Here is a 25,875-nt window from a genome sequence, read left to right as displayed (position 1 = left end):
GACTGCCTGTGCTGTATATTGTTTTACTAACAAATTGTGTGAAATTAGTGACACAATGAGGCTTATACATAATTACATTTATGCATGTTAATTGTTTATGTCCCTATAAGTTTGCTTGATATAGATTTGCAACAGTCGACTTGCGACTGGGTTTCAATCTGACCGAGGATCGCCTGTAGTTACCATGCTTTCACTTTTTTTTTTTTTTTTTAAAAAAAAAAAAATGCGGCTTTACTGTGTAAATCTTGGTGCCAACAAGTCATTGAGAAACCGTGTGGTATTCATTTAGGACTCGCATGTGCGGAACTGGCTGTTGAAGGCTTTAAATGCAACTCGCGTTGCCAAGCTAGACGTGTAACACATCCTCCCACCATGGGTCATGTGTGGGATGAGCTGCCGATTACTGGTTCCCTTGGTCACATTTAATCTCATGTCAGTAGCATCAGTATAGTGTGCGACTTAGACCCGTTGCCAGCACTGCCGTTTAGAGGGGCATCCAGGTACCCAGTGGCTTAAACCCATATGAGATCACTGTAGTCTTGATGGATGCAACACCACTTGAAGTAACTCGAAAGCAAGTCATGTTTGTTTCCGTTTTTGACTTTGCGGCACTTTGAAAAGTCACTTAGAGAAAATTACCGTGCTGAATAAATGTGCATTTTACTGTATTGTTTCAGGGTAAGTACCTTGATTAAGGGTGCTCCAGCGGGATGCGGGTTTTGAATCTGGGTCCCTTGATTGCATGGCAAGAAGAGCACCCGGAACCCCATGTAGAGATGAACCGGAAATCCAGTAGGGTTCGGGTTCTGAGAAAACGACTCGATCCGAGTCGAAGCAGATATCCTGGAAGGTCCCCGTGGAAGACGGTAAGCGCATAAATAACGTAGCAGAATGAGATTTTAGCTTTGCTCAGTGCGTCGTGTTTTAAGCTCCAGTGAAGCATGATGCATTTCACCGGTCGTTTAATTCGTTACCGGTGGAAGCACATTTACAGTATGTCGCAGCTGAGCTCGGCGCTCGTCTGAGGGACGGCAAATTCCTGCTGACGACCGAAGCTGTGTAGCTCCGGAATCCCCGGTTGGAGCTTTTCTCCAACCCCCGGGAGCCCGTGGCAGCAGTTGCTGTACAATAGCGTGTGATCAGAGATGGGAGTGTAACGCACGCACGCACGCACTCTCTCTCTCCCCCCTTTGCACTGCTCCTGTTAAACCGAACACACCCGACTCAGAAATCATGGCCCCTGCTGCAGCCCGTAGGGGAACAGCAATGTAGGAAGACATAAAGGCTGTGGGTGTCGGGGGGCGGGGGGAGGTTGAAGCAAAGGGCGCTCCGGCACAATGGCCCCTGCGGCAGCTCTGGCCCCCGCAACAAAAGGCAGGCCGGCTGGCACCGGCGCATTAAAAAGGTACCCGGATCATCTCGTCTCCGAAGGATTCCGTTTATTAAAATTTAATTTTGTTGGTACTCCGCTCCGCCACCCCCCACCCCTACCCGTTCATCCCGACTGGCGGCTAATCTAATTACATCCGCTCGCCAGTCGGGAGAGGCGGGCAGCTATGTCTGTTCCCCACCGGGCATGTGCGGAGCACTGCAGGTGCCCTGTGGCCAACCCCACACACACGCACACACCCCCCGTGGCTCTGACGTCAGTCCCTGGCGCATCAGACTGCCCCCCCCCACCTTTCCCATTAGCAGAGGGTGCTGAGTGGGGCACTATGAAGAGGAGAGTCCGTGCCACTCCGGGACCTGGGAAGGACAGGCGGCGGCTACTGGGGGTTGGGGGTCGGGGGTCCTCTTTTCATCCGAGCCCGAAAGGTCGGATAAGCGCGGCCGAGTCGAGCCCCGCGACGGTCGTCCCCCGGGGGCCTTCGTCGCTCCCTATTAAATGCAATCGTGCACGGCATCGGCGTTGATGAGAACGCCGGCGCCCTTCGGTGATCGCCGCGTTTCCTGTGCGTGCGTGAAAGCCGGCGAACCGCAGCCCCGGCGCCGCACGCCAAGAAGAGGGAGGAAAAACAGCAGATGGGAGCGGAGTTAAAGAGCTTATTAGCGGAGCGCGGGCGCCGTACACGCTTCTCCTTCGATCCTGGAAGAGCAGGAGCCGCCGCGGAGCGCGGGCGGGATCGGGTACGGTTCGGGAACCGCCAGGTGCGATTCGGCCGCGCGTCCGCGTCCTCTGGCGGATTATCCGAGGAAGAGAAATTGCGTCGGCCTCTCGCCGCTGCCGTTACCAGGATGTGGCCTCGACGGCAGATTATACCGACCTCGTTTCCGGTTGTGTCTGGAGGAGCGTTTAAAGACGGCTTTGTCTCGCTCTGCCCCAATCCGGGCCGGCCGGGCGAATGAAAATACGGCCGGGTCCTTTTGTACACGTGAGCTCCGTTGCTCCTTTTTAAATTTAATTCTTTTTTTTTTTTCCTGTTATTTCCATTCATTGGTTTCCTGTTGCACTGTAGTGTACAGTGTCGCGGGTACGGTATGCGGTACAATGAGCTGCTGTCGAAGGATTACGCGTGGCCTCGTGTGGCGAGTCTTGCAGCTGTGGCAGCCAGCGGTGGCACCTCCGCTTGGGAGGGGGGTGGGGGGCATTTTTTATACGGCTTTTCAGTCAACCTGCCCCATTGGGTTGCGCTGCAGGACGGCCTTTTTACCACGTCCAGGAGTCCCATGTTCTTTTTGTTCGTTGCTCATTCCATCCATCCATCCATCCATCCATCCATCCATCCATCCATCTATCCATCCATCCATGTTCAAAACCTGCTGGTCTAGTTTGGGGTCCTAGTGGTCCAGATCCTATCTGGGAAGCGTAGGGTGTGAACCAGGGTACATCACGGGGACTGCACTCCATTTCGGGGCGATCGCACACTCGTTGACAAACACGCTAAGGTCACCGGTTCACCTGAAACACACACCTTTGATCTGTGGGCAGCACAGTGGCACAGCGAGTACTGCTGCCGTCTCACAACGCTTGGGTGGTGCGAGAGGACGTGGGTTCGAGCCCCGCTCATTCTGTGTGGAGATTGCATGTTCTCTCTGCTTCTGCGTGAGTTTCCTCCGGGTGCTCTGGTTTCCTCCCACAGTCCAAAGACATGCCGTTCAGGTTCCCCCCATAGTGTGTGAGTGACAGAGTGTGTGTTGCACTGATGTATGGATGAGTGACCCGGTGTAAGTAGTGTATCTAGCAGTGTAAGTCACCGCGGTGAATATGGTGTGTGGCCTGATAACACTGCATATGGGAGTCGCTTTGGAGAAAAACATCTGATAAATAAATGTAATGCAAAACATGCCAACTTCACACACTGACCCACATTTGAACCCACAGCTCAGGAAAGAGGCACCAGCGGAACCTGCTGCACCACCGTGCTGCTGCTGTTTTGTTTATTAGGTAGCTTTGGGAATAAAAATAAACATAAGCACTCAAAAAAAAAAAAAAAAAATCATCCTCTATGCCCATTTAACTGAGAAATAAACCGCTTTAGAGTCTATGGATTACATTTGCAAATGTGGTAAGTACTCTTAAGTGAACATGTTCTTTGAACAGAGAATTTCCGTGGCAGATTGCATTTTGAAGATTGAAGCTCAACATTTGAAGGGTCAAGTTTTACGTGCAGCTTCCTCGCCCCTTGTTTTCCAAAAATGAAAGTGCCTCAAGACTTGGGAGTGGTGCAAAGATCATCCTTTTTTGTTTCCCCACAAAGCATGTTGAAGGATATTGACGATGGCGGTTAATGGCGCCGCGGTTCATTGTTGTAGATCATAGCAATATGAAGGTTGAAGCTCACTAATTATGCACTTGATGTTTTTTTTTTTTTATAATTTTCTTGCAGCAGTTGAGATGTAGGGCAGGGAATAAAGTGTTCAGAATCATGCATTTCTCCCCCTCATGCCACAGCTGTGTTTTACTGGACCAGTTCCTGATAAGAACGGTCTTGATCCAAGGTAATGGGAAGTAAGGAGATTGCTGGGACTTGAACTAACAGCCTTCAGGTGTTGCGGTGTGATGGGTTGGTCGAACCCCATGTTCTGTTGTGTCAAGGACACTGGAAATCTACTCCGGGTGGCAGTTATGGTGATTTCAGTAACATTGCTGCGACACCCACCGTGGAAGGCAGGCGAGCTGGCAGGAGAACATTAGTTCTTGATCTTAACCCCATGGTAGTTGTAGGTTTGAGACCCCGTGAAGGTCAAAGGTCAAACTCTAGCATGTGTTCGTAGGTTTGCATGAAGTTCCCCCGTTTGTCTGTCCTCCAGTTATAGTCCTGGTTTTAACCAGAGTTGACAGTCAGCAGTTTTGAGCTCCATCTCATCACACTCTTGTGGCTGAGGACGAACCCTTTGCCTGGATGACCGACTGCAGACCGAGGAAACGCGCTATTTGTTTTTGGAACCGTAAAGCCGGGGGGAAAAAGACGGCCGCGTTTCAACAGGGGTCGGTAGTAAAAACGTTGAAGATCAGATTTAGTGTCTCCAGAATGTTCTTCGCAGCTGTGCGTCGGCTCCACCGGAGGGGTTCCTGTGTGAAAAGCTGCCGATTATCGCGTAAAGTTCCACGTAAAGTGACTCCACGCTTATCTTTTATTCACGCGCTTGCCGCCGCAGCCTGACGTGGACGATCTCGACGTCCCGTCCGGATGTTCCTTTACCGTAGTCCGTCTGCGTCGCTGACGTTGCCGTTGGGTTTCTTTTCGCTAAAATGTGCGAAGTTAAATTTCTTGACGCCGTTGGAAGGAGGGTAGCGTGGCCAAGGGTGCAACGCCAGGCAGCTTCACTAGGAACATTTTGGTCTGCGGTCTCTATATGCTCAGTGGGCTATTCTAGCTGGAGCCTGGAAGAGATTCTGTAAACATATGTGTTCGGAAAACCTTTATGTAAATATTGATGCTCTGCAGTTCGCGGTGCCGTTTGTGCGTAGCCTAAATATTGAAATACCGTACAGTAAAGTCTTGGTTCAAGTTTGAAGATTGCACTAATAGTGCATCTATGGTAGACGCCATGACCGGAGTTTTTCTTTTTATTTTTTGGAAGTACAGATGACACGAGGAGCTCGAAGGAAGCCAACGCGTTGCGGATTTGGCCAGCGTGATGTAGCTCTTGTCCTTGGCCGTTGTTTGGGACGGCGACTGTCGCCGGACACGTGGGGTTTGTTCGGTTGAGATTCCGTGGGTTATGAATAACGGTCGCTTTTTCAGGCCGGATTTAGGATTTTCATTCTCCCATATGCTTCTGCATCTGGTGGAATATTCTGTCTTGTTTAATTGGCTAAGGGAACGGTGACCAGTTGCACTAAAGTGATGCTACGCAAGGGGGCAGCGGATAGTGTAGTGGGTTGAATCCCTCTTCTAGCTTATACACTAATTCCCCCAGCTGTGGGGGACAGTTGGTAGTGTAGCGGTAAGAGCTGCTGCCTTGGACGCAAAAGTCGCAGGTTCGATCCGTACCATTGAGCAAGGTACCTACCCCAAATCGCTCCAGTAACGTTGCCCAGCTGTATAAATGGGTAAATAATTGTAAGCGTGTAACTAATAACAGTAACCTTAACACTTAAGTCGCTTTGGAGAAGAGCGGCAGCGACACGAATAAATGTAAATGGGTAAATCATGAAATAGCTGGATTACAACCCTAACATTATACTGTTCCCTGAATAAAGGCGTGAGCTAAATTTATTTTTAAAAAGGAAGGTGAACCATGTGAGTTGAGTGAAGCTTATTTGACCTGCATAGAAGCTCTTTGCTCAAATGGGATGCAATCCAAGCGCTCTTTCACTTGAGCGCAAGATCACGGAATATAAATACCGGGATCCTAAAGAGGAGTCTCGAACCATTTCATTAGAAGGCCTTTTACTTCCACGTTGCGAAGTGATGCCGACTTGCAGAAGCTCACCCCGAGCATCATCGGCCAAGCGACGCATGCGGGGGGGCCATCTGACAGAAGCACGTGAATGTCTTTTTTTTTTTTTTTTTTTTTTTTTTTTTTTTTTTTTTGGAAGGACGGGTATTTTTAGGGAAACGCGGGGCAGCAGTTGCACAGCAGTTCAAGTACAGGCTCTTCTTAACTTAAAGCTTTGCAAGATAGAATGCCAGGAGAGGCCTTGCTGTAGGAGGATTCCAGAGTGGGTGTCCTTCCAACGTTGCCGTGAACCATCCGCCAGGTTTCACGGGTTAGAGTGTTTGCTACCTCTGAGAAGGACGAGCCGGGGAACGTTTGGGGTCGGCGAACGTTGCGGCTGGTGCGAACGCAGCCCCGGCGAATGCCGAGGTGGCGGTAAAGCCCAGCCGAGGCTGACTGGGCAAGTGCGGACTTCAAACGAGAAGCTCCAACGGTGGTTCGTTTACCTCCGTCCTCCGCGGGGGCGATTCTACTTCCCCGTTAATCCCTGAGTATTGTGGAGGCGCTGCTGTGCACGCTGCAAAGTGTCTCTCTCTGCCTTCTGAAATGGTTCTTAAATGTGGTACCGTTTGTCGTGATCCTTCTCCGAACAGTTGAGCGAACCCCCCCACGTTGCATCATCCCACGCCATCGAGATACGAAGCGTTGCGTGCTCAGCTGATCCTGACGCCGAGTTCAGTTATTCGGAGCGACAGACTTGAGATAATAGCGCCTTTGGTGCCGACTGGTTCCCGCGTGCTGATTATAGCCGGAACGGGACCGGGCCTTGCGTCCGTCGAGGCCCTCGGGGGAGTCGTACGTCTCCGAAAAGCAACGGCGTCACCCATCTTTAGCGAAACTCTTAACGGCACCCAGACTTGTCAGAATGAATCCGTTACATCAAAATTGCATCATGTTTTGCTCCTACGAGGAAAGAGAGAGGTGAGCGGTTAAGGTTCGGGCTGCTTTATGGGCTGGATATGAGCTCGGCGAGCCCTAACCCTAATTTTGGAGGGAATTTTTGTCTTTAGCGCTGCAGGGCCATCACCCAGCAATTGAAAGTCCTGGGTTCAAATCTACACCCCCAACTATGGTTCTGTTACTCGGAGTACTTCCCTCCCCCGAATCACCGTAGTAAAATTACCCAGCTGTTTAAATGGTGAATCGTGGTATTCGTGGTTTAAGTTGGTTTGGACAAAGGTTTTCTGCTCCTGGACCGGTGCTGAACTAAGACCCGAGTCCTTTTGTTTTCCCTCAGGAAAGTCCCCACCCTGGGCAGGCTTCGCTTCCTGCTGCTGCGGGACCGAGTTTGCGCCCCCCCTCCCCCGCGCATGCCCGTCGAACCCCACCTCAGGTGACCTGCCTGTTGAGGACAGCGAGACCTCAAGGTGTGGTCTTCCGACGAGCGATGGGTTTGATCCAGAGCTTCATTTGTGACTTGTTAAGGGGGATAAAAAAGACTTGGGGTTGGAGTTTGATACAGGGAGCACCATTCTTTTCCACAAATCTGAGGTTTTCACTCTCAACTCCTTTCGCAGACTGTGTTCCCTGTGCTCGGGCACAGCAGCGTGATCGAGTATTGAGGAGTCGCAGCAGAAAGCGGCCGTTATGTTTTCCAACAGAGCGGAGATTCCAGTGTGGGTCTTCTCCCGGTGATTTATACGTCCGTTTCGGCTGTCGTTAAAAAGTCATTATCGGCACGCTGCAGGCGCGTCCCGGCTTCCTGCGGGATTTATCTGCGGGTTTCCGACTTTTCGTGTCCGATTTATAAAATCGCTCTGTGCCACGTTGCCCTCCATCCCACGGCGACACGAGGCCTTAATGGCGTCGGAGCAGATGCTCAGCGCTAACCGTGACCTTAGTGGCACTGCAGCTCCGAATTCGTCAAAGTGATGAACGTGCATTTGTAGAGGTGCGTTTTAAAAGTGGAACTGAGGCCAGGTGAGCAGCGGTATTCTGGCAGAGCTCATGGTGTCCAGCTGCTCCTTGGTCTCCATGCATCATTTCCTTCGACCTTAGCTGGTAGCGTAGTGGTTAGAGCTGCTGCTTTTAGGCCTAAAGGTTGCAGGTTCGAATCTTGCCTCACTGTAGTACTCTTGAGCAAGGTACTCACCCTAAGTTGCACCCTTACATTTCCCCAGCTTTAAAGGGGTAAATAATTGTAAGTACCTTATTGTAAGTCACTTTGGAGAAAAGCGTCAGCTAAGTGTATAAATGGGAATATAAAACTGCATATATAATTAGTTGTAATAGATGCTAATGACCTTAGTGATAGTTTAACCTTATATAGTCTACTGTCTTAAATTGGGGGGGCGGTGGTGCAGTGGGTTGGACCGGGTTCTGTTCTCCGGTGGGTCTGAGGTTCGAGTCCCGCTTGAGGTGCCTTGCGACGGACTGGCATCCCGTCCCGGGTGTGTCCCCTCCCCCTCCGGCCTTGTGCCCTGTGTTTCCGGGTTAGGCTCTGGTTCGCTGCTACTCTGCTCAGGACAAGCGATCTCAGACAGCGTGCGTGCGTGCGTGCGTGCGTGCGCGTGTGTGTGTGTCTTAAGTTGTGAAAATCCACGAGGAGCAGATTCTTTACCGCTTATTTAGATATCTGGATTAATTTAAGTACCTAATTTTCTACATTCCTTTCAGCTTTTTTTTTTTTTCTTTTTCCCCCTGCATCTGGTTACCTGCATTTTTTTCCCTGCATCCCTGCAACGTCTCTCAACGACCGTTCCATCTTTGCTCTGATAACATTGGCTACCTCAGGGTACCATATTTGTTGCTTTTTGGCCGTCTAACAGCAAAAGCATTTTGTTTACAACATTTTCTGTGAATAAACTTTAAAATGGCAAGCAAGCTAGTCTTGAAAAGAAGCAAAAGACAGATGTAAAACTGAAAGTAAATGTGTGTTGTGAAGGCATAATTATCTTGTACATTAATACCCTATGTAGTATTATTTTAACATGAATGTGGAGAAATTAGCAAAGTATAATGAAGCTGTTATATAACATAGTATTCGTGTTTATATTTATTCTCTTAGCAGATGCTTTTCTCCAAAGCAGCTTCCAATGAACTCTATGTAGTGTTATGAGCCCACACACCTTATTCACCGTGGTGACTTACACTGCTAGATACACTGCTTAGACTGGGTCACTCATCCATTCATCATTGGAACACACACACTCTCTCTCTGTCACTCACACACTATGGGGGAAACCTGAACAGCATGTCTTTGGAGTGTGGGAGGAAACCAGAGCACCCAGAGGAAACCCACGCAGACACGGGGAGAACATGCAAACTCCACACAGGCTGAGTGGGGATCAAACCCACCTCCTCCTGCACCAATCAGGCACTGTGAAAGAGCACCGCTACACGCTGTGCCACCGTGCTGTGTTATTTATATATTCTTATGATTCATAGACGATTTTGTACTTGCAACACAGCCGTTCGAACAGAAACCCAGTGTAAACCAAGGACCACCTGTATACACACACACACACACACACACACACAGAGAGAGAGTTTTGTTGTGCAGGACTTGCTATGGCCCAGACTTCCTGTGTCATGTTTGAAGGAACCCCAGGAGAGCCCAGCCGGGGAGGCCAGCCTGGCCTCCGCAGACAAACAACGAGGCACGTCCCCCTGCAGATATCTTGACATCGTGTACCATCGCCTTAAATTACATGCAGTAATATGTAGGTTACTATTTTTATATTTTAATCTATATCCACAGCTGGTTGCTTTCAGATGTTTTCTACCAAAACGATGCACGCTGTTTTTTTTGCCGCGGGGCTCGATCTTGAGCCCGTACTGCACGCTTGCGTGGAGGGAGCGTTTTCCCGGCGTCGCCTCCCTTCAGTGGAGCGGTTGGACTTCGGAGTGTGAATGTGGTGGTGGGGGTGGGGGTGGGGGGGGGCTTTGAGATGGCTGCATGCGATCATCAAGGTGCGGCTGCTTGTCCCGTAGGTATCGCCCCGTCTGACAACCCGCAGCACCTGGAGGACAAAGGAGCAGCAGAGAGCAGCGGGTCAGCCGCCAGCAAGACTTAGGCTGGAGAAGGTGAGCGCGCTTCTCCACATGTGCACAGCTTTGTAAACTGTAGCTAAAGGGGAAGTTTCTGGAAATTCGAAACAATGTAAACAAGATTAACATTGAGATGAAGAGAATCGGTGGTGGTCAGTCTCCCCCCCCCCTCCCCCGTTACACGGTGGTAGTCATGGTCCTCTGCTCCAGGAAATTACATTTAATTTCTAGACGGACAAAAAGCACGGCGAGACCACCGAGAGCGCGAGAATCGATTCCCTCCCGTCGTCCTCAGCTGCTGTGCTTCTCCGGTCGGCTGCGCGGACGGTAATTGTGCTGGAAGCTGCTGTGTTCCTTCAGTCGTCACGATCAACCGAAGTGTTGACTCTTAATTATGCGACGGAGAAGGTCGCGTCAGTCTTTAATGAGCCTTTTTGCGTATTCGCATCTCCGTAAAATGCTTGCGGCTTCCGATTACCTTCGCAAAGGATATATTTGTCGAAACCAAATCTGGCTTAAACTGCGAGGAGGGCTTGAGCCAAGTTAAGTAAATTAAGTATTTTCCATTTATTAATTAGTGGCACTCAGGAAAAGGAGCCAGATTGTTTTGTTGGTTGCTTGCTTTGGTTCTGATTTGTGGGTCAAACAAAATGCCAAGAAATCAGTGCACTCATATACAATTATACACCAGTGACCTTTTTTTGGACTCTCTCACGATCGCCGGAAGCGATAGGACTTGATCGACGCAGCTGCTACGGGACTCGTGTCCTCGACATCCTGCCGCGTCGTTTTCATCGTTAAACTTTGTATACGTTACGTTTTGACCTTATCTACCTAAACGGGTCTCCCTTCCTGGACTGCTCCGCGTGGAGGAAATGGACATCTGCGAGAAGGCAGCTTATCGGGCACCAGGGATGTTCAAAGTGGCAGTCATCTTCCGGTAACCCCGCATAACACGAACGAGGCCGGTTTGCCCGTCGGGGGACAAGAAGACGATTTGCTCGCTTAACGCGGCGGTTTGCTTTTCCTGCCACGCGTGTGCTGTGGGGGTGGGAGCTATCAAACGTTAAGATACCCCTCTTCGGCGGCCTCCTAAAAGGATCGGTCTGCCGAGGAGGTCTTCCGGAGAGCGGGCTAAACCCCGCCGCTCGGATCGCAGCGATTTGCCGAGCGTAACTTGGAGCCCCAGGCGAAGGAACGGAATTGGCGTCGTTGCGCCGAGGGAGGCCACTTTAAGTCGGTCAGGGTTTCTCGGTTGGCTGAAAAAACCATTTTGCGTCGGCCTATCGGGCGCCTCGAAGTCTCCGGTTGCCAGCAGCGAGAGCCGCCGCCTCTCTCCTCCGGTCGACTCTCGGCTCCTCTGCTTGGCGACCAGGGCTTCGCGGCGCGAAGGCAGCCGGACGGTTGCGGCGAGAGCGAGCCGGTCCGTCGCCCCGCTTCCCGCGAGGCGCGCGAGCAAGTTGGACGCCGTCTCGTGTCAAGTAAGCGACGGGCTCCTTTGCGGTTGCTCGGCTAGTCGTTTGATCCGAGTTCTCCCGAAATACACGTTTGTCTTAACGAATGCTCCACTGGACCCGTTTCTCTAATTGTTTTATCGTTTCGCCTGCAGTCTGGAAGTAATTAAACATCACATCGTGATTTTGTTTTTTTGCTTTGCGCTGCTCCGCTCCCCGAAATAAGGAAACGCCGGTGCTGAGTTGGTGAGATCGCAGCACCTCCCGGCACCTTCCGGACTGCGAGTTGTCAAGGCAGCGTTTTTTTTTGTCCTGCCAAGGTTGGCATCAAGGTGCCCCCCCCCCGCAGGCTGGCATTTGCGCGACATCTGGGCGCTGCTGGGGAATAAGAAAACGGAACCAAACTTGAGCGATGTCGCTCGGTCCTTCGCGGAGGTGTAGCGCTCCACATCGGGGTGTCCGCAGCGTTACGGGGTTTTTCAAGGTAGTTGAGCTTAAGGAGAAGCTTTAAGAAACTCGCCCACCTCACTACTGGCACGTGACAGCGGGTTGAACTCGCCGACCGGAGAAGGACTCGGCGACGACGAACGATGCGGCGACAGGTGCTTCAGAATATGAGGATCGTGCTTTGCTGTGTTCCTTGTGCTTTGTTTAATATGCTGCAGAGATCATTTGGAAGTAGATCGAGATGACTCTTAATTATGGCATTCCCACCTCGACCGGTGCCCTTATTTGTGCGGTGTGCGGTAGGGTAAATGCCGTTGAGCCTGTCGACCCTGAAGAACCTCTCGTACGTAACGTGCGTACGATTTGCATTCGTTCGCCGAAAGAGCGATGTTGTCACCGGTTCTCTTTTCGTCACTCCGCCGCTTTTTATTTCCCCGCAATCGAACATCGAGGTGTGTCTTAGAATGTAAGTCTCGCTGGAAGCGGGCTGTTCGCACGGTCCCGTTTGCCACGGCGCTCAAATAATGCAGAGTTTTCCGGATCACGTGACCCAGCTCGGCGTGCTTCCCTTTTCTTTTCGGGAGGGGGCGAGCGGCAGCGGCGTGCGCAGATCCATCAGCGCCGCTTAAGCAGAGCCTCGCTGGCTGAAGAGAAGCAGACTTCTCCGCGCTCTCGCTCGCGAGGGGGTCCGGCTCGGGGACCTGCGGAGAGACCCTCCGTGGACGGTATGTACGGCGAGGGGGCGGAGCGCCTTAAGGGTGGGGTTGCGGGGTCGGGAGAGCGGCGGCCTCGCAGGTGCGATCCGCGTCCGCTCCCCGACCCCCGGGAAGGTTCTCGGCTTCGGCGACGAGGGCTCGGATTGTGCGCCGAAGGCATTCTTTAAGACGGCGGCCTAAGGAAACGAGGCGGCTGGCGGCCGGCAGGCAGCGAGTGCGGCGAGGCAAGCGCAACGGCGGCGTATTGTTCGCAGGGTCGGTTGGCATGGCAACCGTTTTGCCAGTCTACAGTTCCCCTCGGGCCGCTTTGGGAAACATTAACCTCTCCGGCCGCTTCAGGGGACCGTAATGATGCCGCTGGTTCACCTGGTGTTTCCGCTCCGCGCTTTCCGGCTACCGTGTTTCTGGTGAGAGTCAGCCGAACCCAATGGGGGAAGTACCTTTTTTTCCCCCCCTCTTTAATTTTTATTTATTTTTTTTAGTTTTCTCAATGTCAGGGTTGAAAGTGATCCTTCCCACATTTGTTTTTACTTATTTATTTATTAATTCATTCAGTTTTTGGAAAGCGCCTTTACACTCTATTCATTACACGCATTTTGCGGAGTTAAATATCCCAAGGACGGCACGAACGAGGCACGGCCGAATGTCGGAGGTTGCGTCTTCCTTCCTCCCGTCGCCTGACTTGCTCTTTATGTAACCACGCGTGAGCGGCGGCTGCGGTGTGAAAAATCTCAGCCCGAAAGCATCGGCTTCAATTTACTGTAAACTGGGTCACCGTGTCTGCCCTGCTCGTCGTACCAAGCGGCGCCACGGCCCGGTGCGGGACCCAGCCGCCGAGCTTAGCCAAATCCGCCGCTGATAGAATGTGCTTTGAGGTCCTGTAGGAATACTTTTGATTTTTATCCATTATGGCATTTGGATTATTTTTTTACATTTTAATCATCTTTCTCTTTTTTGCGCAATATCTTTATGTTTGGATAAATGTAGCTGTAATCAGAAAATGGAAATGTTCAACGGAAGCAACGATGACCGTCAGAGCGGGGGGGGGGGGGGGTGTGTGTGTGTGTGTGTGTGTGTGTGTGTGTGTGTGTGTGTGTTTTTAGGCCTCTTGAAAATTGTGCAGGCACGCAGTGCTGTAACCCAGGCGAAGATCCAGCCAAACAGCACATTTTTATTGTTATTGTCAGTTATGGTCACTACTACTATTGAAATTATACTTTTTCTTTTTTTTTTTAAAATCAAGATGAGCTTCTACTCTAAAAATTGTAGGACAAGACAATGCGCAGATCATCTCGGAGGAAACGAGCTGCCTCTCGGTGGCGCCGCACCAGTGTGCCAAACCCCCCCCACCCCAACCCCCAATTCCGCTCTCATTCACCGTCTTTCCTGGAATGGGGTCGGCAGGTTTCGCCTAAGCCCGTTGGGCTGAAACTACTTGTTGCCGCGTGATCTGTAACGGGTTCGAATCTCGATCGTTTCAAATCATGGCTTTTGAGAGTCGCCTCTTTAACGTTTCGTCCTTTGCTTCACACCTTGGTCACGGGCGGCTTCGTGTTTGGCTTGTACATTAAATTGTAATGACTTCACCAATTATACGGCCGGTAATTTTCACCAACGCTCCACGGCGAGTGCCCTTCAGGGGTGCGGCGGGAGCTGGGATTCGGCGTCAACTCCTTTGATTACAGTGCGGTAGCTCTAACCAGTGCGCCACCTGCTGCCCGTTTTCTACCGTGCATACAGAGGGAGGTGTGATTGTGACGTTAGAATAATGACGGTACATCGGTGTTGCTTTGTCTCTCCATGTGTTCGTGTGTGTGTGAGAGCTATTTTAAAGGCATTTTCCCCTTGGAGAGAGCCTTCTAAATCTGTCACCGTTACCGCAGAGGAGAACAATTTACTACCGAATAAGCAGATGCTCATTTGTAAAGTATGTGGGCCGATGCTGCTTATGTCGCGTTGGATGTGTTGATTGCTTTTGTTTAATTTTCAACGGGGGCTGTCGTCTTATAGAAATTCGCTTGCCGGTAATGACTCGTTTTCGCGAGTTTATCGCGTGCGCGGTGTAACGGTGACTGGGCATGCCGTGCGGGGACAAAACGTCAAGATGCGTGTCACTCAAAGCGACGTGCAGATGCCACGGATGGTTCTTCGCGCGTAATCTCAAGGCTGTCATTTCCAGAGGGCAAACGGTGATGTCCTGCCTGGCGGTGCATATTGGAATCTGGGGGCTGTAGGGGGTGTCAGAACTGTCACCTTGCAGTCATAAAAGCCAGGTTTGACTTTGATCAAGATACGTACCCTGAATTGTTACAGTAAAAAAAATGACTCTATTTAAAAGGGTAAATCAAACTGAACATCATAAGCTAAGACAGACGTGTCAGCTAAACAGTGGACAAGAATAATAAGTACTCGGTGAATATTCATAAATAAAGAACAGATGAGACCAACGTGGATGTACGGGACAGCCGGTAGCATAGGGGTTACAACTGCTATCTTCGGACCCAAAGGTTGCAGGTTTGAATCCTGCCTCCGGCTGTAGTACCCATGAACAAGGTGCCCTGGATTGATCCAGTAAAATCATCCAGCTGCATGAATGACTAAGTGGTTGTAAATAGCTTAACAGATATGACACAAGATGTAATTACATACATTTATATTTATATATTTCATACACTCTTCTCCACGCAGGAGCTAAATAAGCGTAAATGTATGCAACTACAGTCGTGCCACTCAATGACATTTTGCTTAACGACTAAGCGCATATACGACGGTGGTCCCTTAAGATTACAATGGAGCTGAAAAATTCTTATCGACTAGAAATGTCGTAGCGCAGCGTGTTCCTCACGTGTTCGTCGTGGTACTGCTGTAAACAAACCTACTGCGCTGCCAGTCGTATAAAAGTATAGCACATAGTTATGTAGAATACATAATACTTGATAATGATAAACACCTATGTTACTGATTTATGTATTTTCTATACTGTACTTTTTATTGTTTTACAGTATACTCTTTATATTTTTTAAAAATTTTACTGTAAAACAGTATACTCCGTTACACCGGCAGCAGTGTCATAAATCTTGTTTACTGCATCAAGACTATACCATCTAGGTGTATATAAGAACACGTTGATCGAGGCTATACCGTCTAGGTGTGTATAAGTACACATTGTTTGAGGCTATACCATCTAGGTTTATGTAAGTACACTCTATGATGTTCGCACGACAGAGTAGCCTAACGATGCCTTTCTCAGAACGTATCCTTGCCATTATGCAACACATGTCTGTGTATATTAAGTATTTTAATATAGACTTCATATTGTAAATCACTTTAGAGCAACTTGTGAGGTACACACACACACTGTCTGAAACTACTCATCTCAAGCAGGGTCATGGTAAACCGGAGCCTAACCCGGCAACACACGGCGCAAGGCTGGAGGGGAAGGGGCGCACCCAGGATGGGACGCCAGTCCATTGCAAGGTACTCCAAGCAGGACTCGAACCCCAGACCCGCCAGAGAGCGGGACCCAGCCAAACCCGCCGCGCCCCCTTACCTGTGAGGTAAATTAGTCAAATAATAATGTGGCATTCGTGTAAACTGTGGATGTCACTTTGTCCTGTGAAAGGAGTCACGTTCTCACATGTGGTCTGTGGGGGGTTCGACACCATTGTCAGGACCTCGGTTAATGACTGGGGACATACAATGTGTGCTTATTGAAAACTGTTTTGAACACGTGACGTCAGAAGATGCAGCAGACTTGCTATTATGTTTTTCTGTTTACATTGGGCAACTCCCTCCATTGCCGCTTAAAGGCAAAGGAAGCAGTCGGTCTTTACTCTTTATTAGAAGACGCTTTGAGCGCGCAGGTGCTGGGGTCAGACAATAAAAGGTCATTTGTAAAGAGGGGGCCACAGTCAGCTGAAAGGGCGATGGTGTAATGTACCATGAATGTTAAGGAGTTTCATTGTAGTAAACGGATTCGTGCAGACGGCGAAGGCTGCCAACGGCGGAGGCAGTCAAAGTCGCACTCGGCGGCTCCTTGAAGTAAACGGGCGACGGGCAGATGGCCGCGATTTCAGACAGCTGCCCACGTGAGAGAGAGAGCTCCGGGAATTTGAAGAAGTCCGCCACGGATACGTGCAATTTGACCTCGTTTCTGGACGTCCGACGCGTGTCGGTGTGATCCCACCGGGTGGGCTCGCAGGCGTCGAAAGCGTTGCTCTCTCGTAGCATTGCACGAAAGCGGTTTTCTCTAATGAGATCTTGAGGGTTTTTTTCTTAGAGTAAGACATCCAGGAGGAGGAATTTCCTTGCCATTACCACGGTATCTGACTCTGGGTCAGGGCTCACCATGCTGTCCGCTTTGACCTTGAGGGCGGGTCTTTGGGTGCGAAACCCAGACAGGATGGGCCAGCCTCAGAGGGTTATTTTTCCTCCTTTCCTTAATGACTGTTGTTTTGTTTTCCTCTCCTCAGTTGCCAGTTGATTTAATGTTCTTCTGATCCCCCAGCTTGGTCGCTTATGCACAGTTGTTCAGCATTCTGTATCACACTTTAAAAAATAATTTTCAGCAAAAAAATGTGTGTGTGTGTGTGTGTGTGTGTGTACATATTGGGTGTTATTGAAAATATTTTTTTTCCAAACTTTATAATGGAGCAGCAGTGGTCCTCTGTCCCTGTCTAGTGACGCCAACTTGGTCCTGACTGCTGAGGAATATTATATTGTCATGTAGGTGACCTATTAGTGTTCGCATTACACGTGAATATTATAGTGATCAAAATTGTTGGCCTACTTTACAATAATTTGAATTTTACATTTCCTAGTTTCCCATGCAGCAGTTACACTCTCTGACTCTTCTCGTCCGCATCTGTTGGCTTTTTCTGTTATTGAAATAGTTCACGGAGCTCACCTGAGAAATTGGTGCGGGAATAATGCGATGTGGCAAATCCGAATTTATGACCACCACTAAATTTAATTACAATTTATGCAGTCTGCATGGTTTACTTTTCGAGTCGTTGCGCAAGCTAGCTAGTGCTCAGGTCCGTGAGCTGGATGTCAGTTTAATGGCAAAAGCAAAATAAAAGATTTAAACCTGATTCTTACGCATAGGTGTGTAAATGATATGTTTATTATGGCTTTACTGCCATGCGGAGACTTATTTGTTTATTCTTAATGAGTGCTCTAGCTGTCGGCCTTCTAACTCTGTGTGATACCGCTATGGAGACGGTAAGTTTTCCCATGAAAACATACAGCTTTCCTGTAAAGTTCCCCAATTTTATGTTCTTTTGAGTCTAATCTAAACTTCTATAATTTAGGGCTGCCGGCTTATTAAATTGTCTTTAGGATGGCGTTTGTTGTGATTAATTGTAATTTCTCTAAAAAAGTTAAACTCCAGCTGGATGACATCGCCATTAAAAATTGAGCTAGTATTGTAAAAAGTGTAGAATGATATTTATTTAATGCTGCTTCATGTTTGATTTAATATCCCATGACGTTTGGGGCACATTTCAGCAGGTTAATGAAATGAGAGCTTAGCTAGAGGAAAAACCAGCAGACACCTGGTTCAGCCAAGCCCAGGGTTGGAACCTGGTGCTCTACAGACTTTTCTTTCTCTGTGGGCCAATAGCATAAAGTTGTATAGAGTGGAATCGGTGTGCGCGACTGAATGGGCTACCCCAAAATGAATGGGGGCGGTCGGGGATCACTGGGTCCGATAAATGTGTGCGCGGCACCGACCGAGTTAAAGCAAGGGGAGATGTACGGGAGAGGAGGGACGCCACGCATGTTAAGGTTAGCGGTTTCCTGCACCTTTTGTCTTGTTGCTCCATTGTGCGTGCCGCAAACATCCGAGCCCCGTGCGCACCTGTACGGCATTCACCTGTGAGACAGCGGAGAGCTCCGGACGCCAACAGTAAAGGTGCGACTCCGATTTGCGCCTTTGTTTGATTCAGCAGCCCGGATGGTGTAAGGGTTTCACCGTAGCACCGCGTTTATCTGCACTTCGGATGGAAAAACGAAATTGAGAAGGTACCGCGGTCGCCGAGGCTCGTACCTATTTTGTGTTCACCCTGCTGCCGCCGCTTCCGACTCCGCGATTTTGAGCGAAAATTTTTCTGGCGAGTTTGATGGCAGGACCAAAGCGGAACGTTCCCAGAGCCGGTCTTTCAGCTACGTGGCGCAGTGCCGAAGGACGTCTGCAGCGCTCTGCAGAACAGGCGAGAGGCGCCGCGATCCTACGGCCGTTGACCCCGAGCGCTCGATCCGCACGCTTCCGCTTTCTGGTTGCGTGGTGTCGTTGGAATCCTTTGGTCAGTGTTGAAGGCTGTGAAGAACATTAGATGCAGAAGGTCTTGTAGGCTTCATTCAAGGACATGTGTTAAGTGGTGTGGGGGGGGGGTGACCAGAGCGATGCATGCAGCCTTTTCCAGGTGGTTTCTCGTGTGCCGTAGGGGTCGTGCGCCTGGGTGCTTTACGCTGTTCCCTCCCGCACTCCAGCCTCGGCGGAGCCAGTAAGTGGGCCCACGCGTGGATTCGGGGACAGCATCCGAGCAGTTCGGCTGAGCCGAGGGACACGTCGGCGCGACGCAGTAGAGACGTAGTCTTCACTTGACCTTTCTCGAATAGCTCGGTAGCCCTGTTGGTGCGAAAAACGGATCTGGTGGAGTTGCTTTATTGAAGGATAGACATTTGGTGGCTTTTCTTTTGGAGCTCATGGAAGTCGCCTTGCATAAGAGAGTTGGATAAGCAAAAAAAAAAAAAGGGCTTCTTGAAAGCTAATATGCACATCTGTCAGTGCTGGAGGAACCGAATTTAGGTCATTGAAATGCCTTTGACTAAAATCGTGATTGAAAGCATGTGGTGCGGGAGCGTAGAGCAGCGTTTTCTGACACTGCCTGACAGTTTAATTAGCGGCTAGATGGAAGTGTGTCGAACCCCAAAAATAGCACCGGAACCTGAATTTACAACCCAGAATGCACGTATTACGTTTACCTGCCTACGTCTATTTATGCATTTATTCTCTCCGGGACTGATCCAACGAACAGGTCCAGGTGGTAGTATCCCAATAATGCTTAGGATAGTTCTTAACCGTCAGGTACGATCGAGAGAGTGCTCGGTGCAAAAGTTTCCGTTAAACACGTTCGAGGGAAATTCTTCAGCTATTTTATTACTGGAAGGAGACGGCAGATTTTGTGAAGATGGCAAGTCGGTTGCTGCATTTGCGAGTTGAGTGAACGATGGTCGAGTTATACGTTTTCAAAGACGCAAGGTCCCCCCCCCCCCCAGTTTTATTGATCTCTATTTGAGCCAACGGGACCTGTTTACTTGCCAGGCCGATAGATGCCGGTAAAGTGTACCAGGCAAAATAGCTGTGTGGGACCGCCTTCATTCAACACAACTCCCCGGTGTTTACAGCTTGCATCTGGTCTTTGTGCATTTTATGTTAGTCATAAACCTCGTGGGCAGCGTTTGAGGAAGTGTTGGTAATTCCCACGCTGTTAGTCGCTGAAGAAAATTGCAGGGTCATTTGTTTGGGGTAAAATCAGGGTAGTTTTGGCGCCGCAAAAATTTCCGCTCACTTTTTCACATCGAGTTGCTGCAAAAATCAGCGGGTGGAAGAAAACGGCTGACGGAAATGTTTTAGCAACCGGGATAAAAAGACGCTTTTGACGCCGCAGGTGACGCCTCTCGGATTTCCGATATGATTATGGCTTCAGTTAACGGTAGCGACGGATTAGAGTAAATATGTTCTCCGTCATGAAAAAACAGATGTTAAATTCTCGATGGGGTTGAGCGGTGAAGTTCGGCTTACGTAAGCGACCGCGTATCGCGTGACATCCTCGCCCTTGCACGGAGCACGAAACGCGGCCGCGGCGCGCCGTAGGAGCACGCTCTCGTTTTCGCATAGTTTATTGCACGTTTCCTGCCGGCGCTCTCCGCTCCTCTCGTTTTTGAACGAAAACGCCTTAACGACAACCAGCTGCTGCTGATCGCTTCTCCCGTTCCTCCCTTCTCTCCCCCGCCCTGCTTTGTCGCACGACTCGCTTTCGGCCGCTTTGCCTCCGCGGTTCTTCCGAACGGGGGTGGGGGGGAACGCTGCCTCGACGGGGTGGTCCGCAACGTTCGAAGAATGTGGACTTCTTTAAATTCCTTTAGCGGACGCTTTTCTCCGAAGTGTTGCACGGCGTGAGGGTCGTGCACTCGTACTTTGCCATTTCACCCGTTTACACAGCTGCAAGCATCCGAGTTCCCCGTGGTCCGGTCACACGTGCCTTTCTATCTGGAAGGCAGCAGGTGGCGTAGTGCTTAGCGACATTGCGCTCGCTTGCGATCAGATGGTCGTCGATTTGAATCCCACCTCCTGCTGTAGTACCATTCAGTAAGTTTCTTACCTTGAATTGACATAGTAAAAATTACCCAGCTGTTTAATAGCGTCCATCACAAATAGTCATTCACACTGTGCGAATAAATAGGTTATTATTCAGTCCAGTTCCATTCCGATCACCTTGTTGTAAGATACTGTGTTGTAGAAGTCATTAGGATAGAGTAAGGCTTTTTTTTTTTTCTCCACACCAGTTTCACACTGTATGTTAAAACAATACTAATGTAAAATAACAAATGTTAGTGATGTATTTTTGCGCTGCTCTGTTTTCACTTTCATTTCTGAGGCTTTTCTGCGCCACCAGAACACGCTTTTGTTTGCCAACTGAAACGCCCGACTTGAATGGAATCGCGAAGGAAACTTTCCGTAAATAAAGCTGTTTTCGTAACTAAAACACGATGTCTTGACAGACGCACCGAGTTAATAAGAAATGTGGTGTCTCGTGGCAGAGCGATCGGCCCGTGTTGTCGCGCGGCAGATGGAGCGCTCGGCGTTGGACAGACCAGCATCGGGACTCGAAACTACGGTGTAATAAGGTTGACGGACGGTCGTCAAGTTCGGTCACACGTGTCTTAATTGTAAAGTACCGGCGATGGAACGGGCGTCAATCTGACATCATGCGGGTTCAGGTGACTTTTCGCAGGAGTGTTAATTTGTTGCATGCTGCTTGCATGACCGTGCATGGCAGGCAGCTGGCGGCTGTGCCGAGCCCCTTTCCTAGTGGCAAGGCTAAATACTGCTTACCCCCCCCCCCCCGCTGTTGTTTCCAGACTCCTTCCCTTCGATGAGCTTGGTCCACACATGTGCTGCTTGGCACGGCGCTGTTCCACCACAAAGGACTGCCTGCAAAAAGCAAAACCGTGATCCCGGCCGTTCCTTCTCTTTGCCGCTTCACGATCTCGGGGTGTCTAGTAACTCCTGACCTTTGGCTTGGCACCGGAAGCACCAGGATGTCACGTTAATTCCAGCCCACATCCTCTGAATGGCCCTCTCCTCATTGACAGTGGCCAAGGCTGCAAGACACGGGCATCCAACAGCTACCGGCCGATCTGGCCCCCGTTGTAGGTCCGGTGTTCTCGTAGGGCCCGTCCGACGGGCTGCGATGAATCAACGGTCCCGATTTCCTCTGCCGTCAGCGGATGTCACGCAAGCAGAGGTGTCTGTAGATACCCTTGGCAGGTAACGCTTTATTTCCAAAGCCTTTTATTTTTTCATCTGTAGACAGCATGAGGTGTCCTTGAGCAAACCAAATAGTCTGTCATCGGTTTCATTAAGATGTGAGCTGACAGTGTTTTATTCCCTCCAGAGGCTCTTTGATTTAGTTGTTTGCAGCAAAAGGAAGTCACAGTGGAGAGGCCACTTTGGTGCAAACGCTAGGGGTTGAAACCTCGACGTAAGTCTAGATCATAGAACCTCTAAATCGCAACAAACATCACGCCGATCATTTTGAATAACCTTCTGTCCGGTGCAGGGTCTCTATGGTCCAGTGCCTGTTCTGGATGCTTGAAAGGGGTGTGAGGCTACGTACACCCTGGATGGGTGACAGTCCATTAGAATGCAGTCTCACGCAGTCTCACACTTTCTCACACAGGTACACGAACTAAGGAACATTTAGATTCGCCAGTTCACTTGAAACGTTCTGATAGTTTTATGCAGCTACTCGTGATGAATATCGGTTCATATGGTGAAAGAAACTAACTGTACTTAATCGCACGACTGCAACTGTCTCTTTCTCCTAATGCACAAATTGTATTTCTCTGAGATGTACGTCGCTTTGGAGAAAAGCGTTTGCTAAATGAATATATGTAAATGTAAAATGTGTCTTTGGACTGCGGGAGGAAACCAGAGCATGCCATTTTTACATTTTCTTGGTCTCGTGTATGTGTTTCCATGAAGAATTAGGCCTCAGTGAGAGCAGGGTTGGTTGGCTGCAGGTCAAGAAGCAGTCAAATCTCACCACTTGTATGACTGTATAAGAAGAAAAACTAAATCATGGTTCATCAAGAGCCACATGAAGCTTTACTCACCGGTTGTGATTTGGTCTTAAACTGCTAACAAAACGAAGCGTTTGATAGGAGTGTACGTTGAGTAAGGATTGCAGGCAGGAATTAAGCACAATACACAGTGGTTTTATTAAAAGGAAATTACGGGATGTGTGTGGTGATAAATCGGTTCCCTGTGGTAGCTCTGCAAGCTTTTCTGCCCTTTCCCGAGCACGTGACTCACGAGCAAGACTCTGGTATGGCGTTGACGATCACTTGCGCCTCCTTCCTCGGGAGCCGGTGCAGTTTCTGCCTTTGCTTTGAATGTGATGTCGCTTCGCCCCTGATGCCTGATCGGTCACTTTGTGTTTCAGACGGCCTCCACCTGCGCCGATCGCTCGAGGCACAGCCAAGACTCCAGCCAACCCCCTGACCGGGCCGAAGGAAGTCGCCGGAGCGGATCGCCACGGGCACGCGGCCGGCGCGCAAAGGAGGGCCTTCCTCCGAAGGGTGAAACGGAGCGCTGCCGTTTAATGAGCTGCAAGAGGGGGCCTTGCTGCTGACCGTCCGTGGAGAAGAGGATCAATCGTCCATCCATCTGGCTTGATGTACATGTTTCTGGGCAGTACTCCGAGGAGAGCCTACCACGGAATCCAAAACGGCTGCCGGGGAAAGACCGTCAAGCATGCCCACAGAAACACTACAGACAGATAGCATGGTGAAGCCCGGGGGCCAGGCCACCACCTTCGCCTCGGCCGTGCCCCTCCGCATTCTCAACAAGGGGCCGGACTACTTCCGCAGACAGGCGGAGCCCAACCCCAAGCGGCTTAGTGCGGTGGAGCGGCTGGAGGCCGACAAGGCCAAGTACGTGAAGAGCCAGGAGGTGATCAACGCCAAGCAGGAGCCCGTCAAACCGGCCGTGCTGCCCAAGCCGCTGGCGTGTCCCGCAGCGAAGCGAGCCGGCAGCAGCCCCGCCCTGAAGGCCTCCAACAACAACTCCAAGTCCGACACCTGCGTAAAGAGGGAGAACCTCAACCTGGAGGTGCTGAAGAATATCCTGAACAGCTCGGAGGGCTCGTCTGCAGGGCCGGCGCACAAGCACAGCGCCCGGAGCTGGACCCCGCAGCGCTCGGAGTCGGCCGAACTCAACCGGCGCTCCTTCGCCGAGTCCCTGAAAGTCTTCCCCACGCAGGGAGCCTCCAGCCCCCAGGGGAACAACTTGAACCTCAGCAGGCGTCTCCTGGAGGAGCAGTCCAGCGATTCGTCCCTGCACGTGTCCCATAGCTCCTCCGATATCCGGAGGATATGCAACGGCAAGTCGCAGAGGCCCGCTCCGAGCAGTAGCTCCGCCCCGCCGCTCCCACCCAAGCCCAACCTCGCGGGCTCCGGCACGCTCATGTCCCCGGACGGCGAGGCGGCGGAGCCCGGCAGCACCGTCAGCCGGAGGCCCTCTCTGCACAGGTCCAAGTCGGACCTGAGCGACAGGTACGCGCGGGCCGGCGCCGACGTCGAACGCTTTTTCAATTACTGCGGACTGGACCCCGAGGAGCTGGAGAACTTTGGCGTGGAGAACTTCACCCGGGCCAACTCGGACATCATCTCGCTGAACTTCCGCAGCGCGAGCATGATCAGCTCGGACTGCGACCAGTCGCGGCACAGCAACGACGACCTGACGGACGACGAGGACGCCAACGAGCGAGTGCCCTACGGCATTTCGGCGGTCGAGAGGAACGCCAGGGTCATCAAGTGGCTCTACAGCATCAAGCAAGCGAGAGAATCTCAGAAGGTGTCTCACGTTTGAGGAAAGAACCCCCCCTTGTGTATGTTAATTATTTTGAAAGCAGTGTATTTGTCTGTGAATCTTGAATTCGGTGGTGAAGTCTTAAGTTCGCAGTTGCTCAGTCGCTTTGCGTTCAGTGTGCAATGTCTTCAGAACCTGCATGCTTCTTGACATGCGACCCGACTCGGCCTCAACTTAGACGCGAACCTACAACTCGTAAAGATGGCTGCCATTTCAAGCCCTCTGACTTAAGGTGACAGTATTTTAGCTTTGTTTTATTTTGTCCTTTGTGTTTTTTTTTTTTTTTTTTTCCTCTCTTTTCTTACGTCAGACAATATGGTGTGAGCTACTCTTCGTGTTCTTGGTACGACATAACGTTGGCTTCCCGATGGTGTCTCCGCGTACTGAGCCTGCGTGAACCATGTAGCCATATCGGTGTACGAGCGACAGTCGGTCGGACGCGGCCGTGCTCTGTATATATAGACCCCCGGGCCGTAGAAGCATGTTGCCGCCCAGGCCAGCTGTGCACACGGAGCCGTGTTCCTCCTCCATCCGAGCTCCTCGATTCTCGCACCGGTGACATGCTGCAGACAGTATTGTACAACCACGAGCCTCCCGTACTTCGCGTCCCATCCGCACCATTTCCAGCCACACTCTTCCCATCACTACACTCCTCTACTTTGTGGTACTAAAGACGGGACATCAATTTTGTCGTGTGGCCCCTGCCTCATTTTTTTTTAGTGTTTGTGTGTCAAGTAGATGGCAGAACTGCTCCGTTTCATTGGAGAATCCAGTTTTCTTTCCCCCCCCTTGTAAATGCTGTAAGGATATGTAAATAACTTCTAAGTTGTTACCAAATCTGTAAAGAGGAGTCTGATATGCTAATAAATAGCTCTTGAGGCAATTATTCTTTGCTTTGTTTTGCATTCCCAGAGTATGTTTGATATTCTGTTGATAATAAAAACGACGAAAAATGTATGAGACGTGCTTGTTCGCCTTGCTGTCGATCTCCGCGTGCGCATGCCGGAGGCTTCCCTGGTAGGTAAGCGAAGGAGTTGCGTCGCTCATCTGCTGAAGACTGATGAAGCGGTGGGTTCCTCTGGAGGAAAGTGACCGGCACGCGGTGGACTTCCCAACGGATGTGTCTCAGCAAGTCGGCTTGGTCAACACCCAACCAGCCACCGATCTCATAGATCATCTATCTACGGACCCAACGGCTCGCGCCTTCAGGCGAGAACGCCGC

General features: G+C 50.5%; 1 protein-coding gene across 4 annotated transcripts in view; it reads left to right on the top strand.

The window, feature by feature from the left end:
* Positions 1 to 25,595, top strand: part of fam110b (family with sequence similarity 110 member B) — a 42,566-nt gene extending 16,971 nt beyond the window's left edge. Inside the window, exons 1-3 of one of the 4 annotated variants that reach the window (XM_029255184.1) lie at positions 784 to 866; positions 9,799 to 9,912; positions 23,227 to 25,595. In XM_029255184.1, coding sequence (XP_029111017.1) covers positions 23,538 to 24,653 — 1,116 coding nt within the window. In that variant the 5' untranslated portion in view covers positions 784 to 866; positions 9,799 to 9,912; positions 23,227 to 23,537 and the 3' untranslated portion in view covers positions 24,654 to 25,595. Of the gene's footprint in view, positions 1 to 783; positions 867 to 9,798; positions 9,913 to 12,421; positions 12,503 to 23,226 lie in introns of those variants that run through there. The other 3 variants (XM_029255183.1, XM_029255186.1, XM_029255185.1) reach the window with 3 other exon arrangements.
* The last annotated feature ends 280 nt before the right edge of the window (positions 25,596 to 25,875 follow it).

This window comes from Scleropages formosus, chromosome 9, assembly GCF_900964775.1.
Source record: "Scleropages formosus chromosome 9, fSclFor1.1, whole genome shotgun sequence".
Taxonomy (NCBI): domain Eukaryota; kingdom Metazoa; phylum Chordata; class Actinopteri; order Osteoglossiformes; family Osteoglossidae; genus Scleropages; species Scleropages formosus.
The sequence above is the reverse complement of the archived record's forward strand: the minus strand, read 5'-3'. Positions and strand labels throughout refer to the sequence as shown.